Genomic DNA, 7,684 nt, shown 5'->3' with positions numbered 1-7,684 from the left:
AGAACTGGGAGGATCCCCAAGGAGGAGGTGGAAGGATCTGCAATAATCACCTTCCTCCAGGTGTTCAGAAATGCAAAGTCCTTTAGTGGTACCGTAGCTACACAAACTCTGTGTTCATTTTAACCCTGTCCTATGAACAGAAGGTACCCTCTTCTCATTTGACTTCTAATCAAGAATATCTGCCAGTGACATTTTGAGGTCTGGGAGTTGCAGAAAGGGGCTTAACAAGCAACTATTTGCATTGATTTCTAAAATTTGGCCAAAAAAAAATACTAATTGGACAATGTATATTAGCTTTCCTAACAGAACAGATCTAGAGGACTGTTTAATAGTTGAGCTAGCTTCTAACTGACTAGTTCCAAACCTAGGTTGAGGATTCAGACTTCTTTTTGAATTTGGTTCCCTGCTGCAAAATACACACAGAATAGCAAAATATATACAGCTCCATTCAATGCTACAACAATAGCTGTAACCATGCTGGGTGAACTAAGTTTATGTACAATGGTGTGTGGTAAAGTACAGTATTACAGCAACATTTCCACTATCCAGTGGTAAGGAGAGAAGAGAAATGATTAAAGTAACCTTGTCTTCCTCCACTTCAAAATAAGAGCAGCTGTGCCATTTGGGACACTTCCTTTCCAGATGCCCCATTTCATCTCAAGCATCTTCACGTACCAGGAGGGGCTGAGTTGATGAAGAACTGCTGCCCACAGAATTAATCCTCACAGAGTGATCTGCAAGATGTCCTTGACTGGCAAATTTTGCTGGAAGGTTTGAGTAAGCCTGTAGAACACAAGTGGTATTATCATAATTTCACTGCCACCTGCCAGTATTTCACTTGCTTCCTTCAAAGAATCAGAGTACATGCTTGTTGTTAGTATTCCTGTTTTACCACATGCCATGGTGACAGGTATCCAGCAGAAATATTTTCTTGTAAAATTTAAGAACATACTGAAGCAGAATTTGAAAGTGCTTGTGTTTAAAATGATTCAGAAGCTCAAAACTCACTTATTAAAATGACAGGAGGTTTTTAAACAAAGAACAAAGGCATGAAATGGAGGTTATCTTTGAAAATCCCTGCCATTAAATACTCAGATTTCTCTTCACATTTTTGCCTTTGTTTCAGTAATCCTTGAAGCTTGCCTAAATGTTAAAGGAAGCAACTGGACACTGGAAGAAGCAGTTTCATCTTTTCTTAAATGACTAGGGCATCACTTACATTGGACCAGAACAAAGCACCTAAAATTTTCAGGAATGCATTTTGGCTTTGTACTCCAGCTTCAGGGCCGTCTGGTCACTTGCTCCTTAAGTGCAGCTTAATAAGATATTCCCCACAGAGCAAGAGCCACATTTCTAAAATGCCCTATTTTCTATGTTACTACTTTTGTCCAATTATCCACCTAAAACAGTATTCCAGGCACAGGCCTAGGAGATGTAAGCAGAGCAAGGTGCCAGTTTGGCAACACTTGATTTCCAAGATGACAGACACTATACAAGTAAAACACAGAGAAAAGAACAAATCAGAGAGTCTGAAAAGTTAAGAAAGCAAGAAACCTTTGTCTTAAAAATGCTTCACTGAGTAAAGATTAAGCTCCATTTTCATGGTTGCTGCACTCTTTTTCTGTATTTTATGATATGAATACATCCTATTTTATGACATCTACAAAGCCACCATATTTTCAAAACATTAAAACTATACTCTTTTAACTTTTATTTATGTTATGTTATGCCTCTACATAATGCTTAGAAAGTGATATGACCGTGCCATTTGGAAATGAATGACAGAAAAATGAGAAAGTCATGTGGTCATCCAAGCAAACAAAATTTACAGTCAAAAGTATATAAATTAAATGTTGTGTAAGAGTGATACTGTAGTCCAGAAATCATGTAAGGTGGTCCAGAAATCATGTAAAAGGCAAGGATTTCTTAGGATGATTTCTTTTATTGGACCAACTATGTAGTTAGGATAAAGTTCAAATGTAAGATTCTTCCTTACGTTTGACAGATATATGGTGCCTGGCTTCCTGCGATCAGAGGCCTGAGGAAGAATGTCTTGCATTCGAAAGCTTGTCTAACTTTATCCCAACTACATAGCTGGTTCAATAAAAGATATCACCCTAAGAAACCAGTGCCTCTTGCATAAATTGAAAGGACACTAAAGATAGAATCAGGTTCCCCTTAGTGTATCTAAGTGGCAGTTTTCTACCTGTTTTTGGTTTAGCTTTATGTTCTGGATGTAAGTGTGCAGGTGTGGACTGAGCACATGCAGTAAGGATACACACTGGCTATCTATATGTGTGCATAACTGAGCATGAGTACCCCCCCAAAAAACACAGAGAGATAAGGGGGTCCTCCACCTTCACACCTAGTAGCTGAGTGGTTTAAGGCTGAGCCACTGCTCCTGCATTTCAGTCATTGGATAAAATGAATGGAGAGCAGCACAGTGTCCATTCCATTAGGGGCAATGGCCTACTCCCTTCTAAGGCAACAGCCTTATATCACCATGGGCTGCACCCTCCCAGTGCAAAAAGAGCACTGGAGAAGGGTCCTGATGATGCCTAACCTTAGGTGTCATGGTTACAGCACTGTGTTGGGCAGTCAGAGAGATGCAGGTTCAAACTCCTCTGGGCAAGAGGGCCAAGAAACAAGGTCTCCAGCTTCTTGGGCAAATGCCCCAAGAACTCAATTACTGTAGCTAAATCATGGGAGTATCCTCCTCTGCACAAAATCCTCATTTTCTGGCTAGCTATATTTTCATAAATTAGAGATAAATGTGTGTACAGAATGCACTTATGTACATATATGCACATAACTGTCAGGCCAGTACGTGGGCTGATGTGAATACTTAGTTTTTGTATTCTCCACACTACTTGTGCATAAGTGCCAAAAATGCCAGTTATGCAGGTAGAAAGCTTTGTACCACTATGATGCAGAAAGGCAAACAGAATATTACCCTCCCTCTCCCCACCCCCCCGATCTTTTCAGAATCTTGACTAAATCATACTGGATTTTGAGGAACTTATTATTATGGACTGAGCGCCAATCTGGAGGCTCATACTTACACAATGAGTATTATCTGATAGCTGCTGCTCAATTAGCTGCACAATTTGCTTAAATGTTGGTCGCTGTAAAGGATCAGCATCCCAGCAACTCTTCATTATCTCATACCTGTAAGTATATTAAATGAAATATTATTGACTGGGCAATTCCATGAGAAATACCTTTTTATTTAAACTATTATTATTTGTGGATAATAAAACTGAGGTCAGATACAAGCAATTTCAGCTTAACTATGTTTCTAATTTGGTTTATATAAAGCTATTCATAAAAAATTAGTCACAGTACAAATGGTGGCACCAGCACATTCAGTTGTGAATGAAAAGCACTCAATACTTCAGTAGTCCTTAGGCAAAAATCTCTTTCACAGCAATGGACATTCTACATATAGAGTAGTTACATCACAACATCCTTCTTATTTAAAAATAATCTCCAGTATCAAATCATTTGAAAACTTTTAACTACCAATTTAATCTTTAAAGATGCCACCCCGCCCTGCCTTCTGTCTGACTGCAGACTAACACAGCTATCTCTTTCTGCTGTATATGTTATATAATTAAGATTCATTTAAGTTGCTGAAAAAATTAAAACAACTAAAAAAAATAAAAACACCGCAAAACACAACATAAGATGCATTAGCTTGAATCAGGAAGCTTTGCTCCCTGCATTGCAAGACTGGTTTATGGATTAACAGTGGTAGTTGTTCTCTCACATTTCAACTGGTGCGCATTCTGGACTAAACATTCTGTATCCTTCCTTGATCATCTTATAAAACTTGGAGTCCACAGGCATTCCAGGGTAGGGGCTGCTTCCTGTCAATACAACATGTGACTGATCAATACCAATTGATTAATATTCTTGATTATTAAATGAAGAATAAAAACTAGTTGAAAAAAGCTTAGTACCCATGAAATCAATAAGTACTTTACCTAAAGAAAACAGTTCCCAAAGTAAGATTCCATACGACCAGACATCGCTCTCAAAGGTGTAAACACAGTTGAAAATACTTTCAGGTGCCATCCACTTTACTGGTAGTCGAGCCTTTATAGGGGATGAGGGCAAAAAAAAAAATTAGACAAACAGGTAAGAAAACTTAAAAATATAAATTACTTAAAGGTAGATGATGCTTTTTAGGTGTTACTGAAAAAAAATCCCTCTGCAAGTCACGAGAACAGGAATGCTGTGTAGGAATGGATTCATCTCTGTACAAGTTTGTTTACACTTAACATGGTTCCTTACACTCTGTTTTGTGTGTCCTAGCTGCACAATTGTTATATAGTTGTTTTTCTGTATACTGTGTGATTTCCAGAATATGTTTTTAAATGGAAGACAGCAAATCAGTAAAAGATTTGAACAAATACGGTATGGTGATTTCAAATAGTCATTCTCTGAATATGCAAATCTCAGTTTGGTTTGCCCATTACATGCATGCTGATTATGTCACCTCCTCAGATGTTTCAGTATGTTAGCAAACACCCAAGGTAGCTTCTTTAGCTCCTCATTGGAGCAGGAAAACCTGAACATTCACATTAAAATATATATATGCATTTGTATTTTGTCTACTCATATTAATGCAAACACACGCATACTCTCTCCCCTAGAATACTAAATGCTGGAAAGGAGGAAGTTAAACGAAAAGCTGAAAACCCTTTCCCCCATTCCTTTGACTGACTTCCTTCTCTCTCTGTGTACCAGCTTTGCTCTGGTTCCCAGAGTTTGTATCTGTAGGGGGAGAATCCCAGTCCCTTCCTTCTAGGTCAGCTCTGAAACAGTGTATACAAAATATATTACAATTATACTGTAAGGAAAACCCTTTATTTCATGTACAGAAAGGAAGCAGGAGGAGGAGGGAAAAAAGAGGTAAATGCAAAAGGCAGGAAAAATAAAAAGGAAAATGAAGGCTAATACTCTTTGCCAATTGTTTAACACTACAAGTGATTTGAAGAATATCTGGTGTGAGAAGAGAGAGGCAATTTGAGTTTACCAAGTAACATTTATATTGAAAGTATTTAGACTTTGCGGGGGGGAAAAGGAAGGAAACCTATGATGCAGGGGCTGGATCTGGCTCATCAAGCGATTTCATGCAACTCATGGAGCTCAGACATTGGCAGTGGTGAAGTCAGGCACTGGAAAAAGCAGCACCAGTAGCTGGGTTGCGAACAGTAAACTACCTTGAACAGAGCTGCATAATGCTGGCCTGTTGTGCCTAAAAGGTTTTGGACTGCTGTGTAGCTAGTTGGAAAAAAAGTGGCTTTCAGCACTGTCTGTATTCCCAACATGGTTTAAGATCAGGCCAGACACAGGCAGCCCACAGCCCTGGCTTCCCCAGGCAGCTGCATCCTATCCTCCTCCTCCTCTGATCCACTTAGTCTAAGAAAAATCCTATTGTCAGGCAACCTAAACCATAGTCTAGACAATCAATATTTAATTACTGACCATCTCACAAGCTGTTGGCCTGTACTTAAAAATCCTAGCTGCACTGAGTGACCAAGGAGAGCCTGAGCTGATGCTGAAAAGTAAAGCTACCTTTTCAGTTTAGTTTCTGTGTAAATGCCACAGAGCAGCTCTCATTCAATCTGCCATTTTCCAGCACTGCTCCATGGACTCCAATTGCATCCAGTGCTGAACTCTGGTAACAGCACATATGGGTAGGACAGAGATGGTGGTGGGAACAACAAATACAGAGTAATATCTATTGGTATGGCTAGTCAACTTTAAAGACACCATGGATAACAAATCCACAGCATCTGAGCAAATCACAAGGAAGACAATTCCTAGTAGGATGTTTTAGTTTAATCTTACATGAACTCAATTCTCTCTCATTTCTACTTAGGTCCCTTTACTGCTTTGGCAATAATTTGTGTCCCCATGTTAATGTCTCTTTATACTGCCATGAAAGTATCTTAGCATAACTAAGAATTGCCCAAAGTGAGTTTTCAAACTTTTCTTTATTGGTCTAGATATAACATTTCTTTCTACCCCATATCTGTGATACAGATTATATATTGTGTGTGTTACCATTTATACGTTAAAATATGTTTTTTGCTAACCTCAGAATGTGTAACCAATGAAAATCAAACTTGTTTCCACTTCCCACTTTGTGTCCTACCACACTTGAATAAAGTTTCAGTTGTCTGAGTGATGTTTAAAACAAAGCAAACATCAGGCAACTCAAATTTTAGAATATTTTTCTAACAATAAATTATTTTAGAAATGAACAAAAGAAATGCAATACCACTAAGTTTAGAAGATTTTCAAATAAATGTCTTTGGACACCTCTACTCTAGGAGTACTTTATTGGTATAGGAATATGTGAAATTAAACTGGTGAAGCTGCAGCTACACCAAAAAAAGCTGTGTTTTTTACCATTATAGAAAAAAACAACCCTTTGAATGAAACACTATATGAATAAAAGCACACTTTGCCAATATAGCTGCACATACACTAGGAGCTTCTGTTGGCTCTGCTATCTGGACACTGATACACCTCCTCAACCATGACAAGCCAAAACATGTTGAAAAAAAATGAGAACGGTAAATACATACTGAAACTGAGATTTTCTGGAAATTAGAATAAGTTTGAACACTTCCTCATTTAGAATAGCTGGAATAAATATTATGTACTTACATTTCCTTTGACCACATAATTTGAGTCATTCCTGATATCTCTAGCAAGGCCAAAGTCACAAATTTTTGTGATGCGACCATGAGTGAGAAGAATGTTTCTTGCTGCCAAGTCCCTGTGTATGCACTAAGGTAGAAGAAATAAATAAAACCTCTGATTATTTTGTCACATGTTCAGTAGCTTTTTTTCAGAACTGCTACTTGAGCATGCATTTTCCTGGATACACATTTATTTAGTTATACATAATAATACAAACTGAAAGTTATTTTAGTCTTAGGTACAAACTCAGATAGCTAGGAATTAGTGCCTAATACCCTTTATTATATTGGAAGGAGCATATGCAGTACTCTTCATAGTGAAACTTGCCTATGTATTCCCATAGAAATAGTTGTTTTCTGTTCCTTAAAGCTTTCTTAAAAGTTCTATATTTTCAGCTAGAATTTAGTGTTTGCTCCAAGCCAATATTCCAACTACATTTTCTAACCTATGACAAGTGGGAAAAAAAGCAGTTTACCTTCCAAGAAAAAAAACGTTACTTTATATATGTATAAAATACCCCATGCATGTGCGAAGCCGTAGCGCATCACATAGGCAGTGAGGATTACAGCCCAGCAACATAGAGAGCTGTGTGCAGCTGGTTAGTCTGCTGTGGTGGTAGGGGAGGGGAGAGGGAAGGGTTGTGAGGATGCAGATCAAAGCCCCAGCGGTGAGGGAGGGAGTGGGGTTGGGGCGCGGGACAGAGCTGCGGCTCATCCGGAGGGTGTGGGGAGGAGGGGCAGCTCCCTCTGCTGTGTGCGCTCTGGGATGGCATGGGGGGGGGAGGGTGTTCCCCTCAGATCTGCATGGGGCAGGGCAGATGGCTGCTGTGGGCTAGGGCCTAGGCTGCACTAGGTTCTTCCCAGCGGAGGCTGGGCTGGGCTGTGTTTGGGACAGGGCAGGCAGCAGCACTGGGAGGGAGGGTTGGGGGGGCTACAGTGAATTTTGGGGTGGCTGCAGCGCCCCC

The 7,684-nt window shown here is 39.4% G+C and overlaps 1 protein-coding gene across 1 annotated transcript in view; it reads right to left on the bottom strand.

The window, feature by feature from the left end:
* Positions 1-199: 199 nt before the first annotated feature.
* KIT (KIT proto-oncogene receptor tyrosine kinase) overlaps positions 200-7,684 on the bottom strand; it is a 132,340-nt gene continuing 124,855 nt past the window's right edge. Inside the window, exons 17-21 of the mRNA XM_019525864.1 lie at positions 6,685-6,807; positions 3,987-4,098; positions 3,770-3,869; positions 3,063-3,168; positions 200-783 (exon numbers count right to left, since the gene is read on the bottom strand). Coding sequence (XP_019381409.1) covers positions 658-783; positions 3,063-3,168; positions 3,770-3,869; positions 3,987-4,098; positions 6,685-6,807 — 567 coding nt within the window. The 3' untranslated portion in view covers positions 200-657. The remainder of the gene's footprint in view (positions 784-3,062; positions 3,169-3,769; positions 3,870-3,986; positions 4,099-6,684; positions 6,808-7,684) is intronic.

This window comes from Gavialis gangeticus, unplaced genomic scaffold, assembly GCF_001723915.1.
Source record: "Gavialis gangeticus isolate Ggan-Ray unplaced genomic scaffold, GavGan_comp1, whole genome shotgun sequence".
NCBI classification, from domain to species: domain Eukaryota; kingdom Metazoa; phylum Chordata; order Crocodylia; family Gavialidae; genus Gavialis; species Gavialis gangeticus.
The sequence above is the reverse complement of the archived record's forward strand: the minus strand, read 5'-3'. Positions and strand labels throughout refer to the sequence as shown.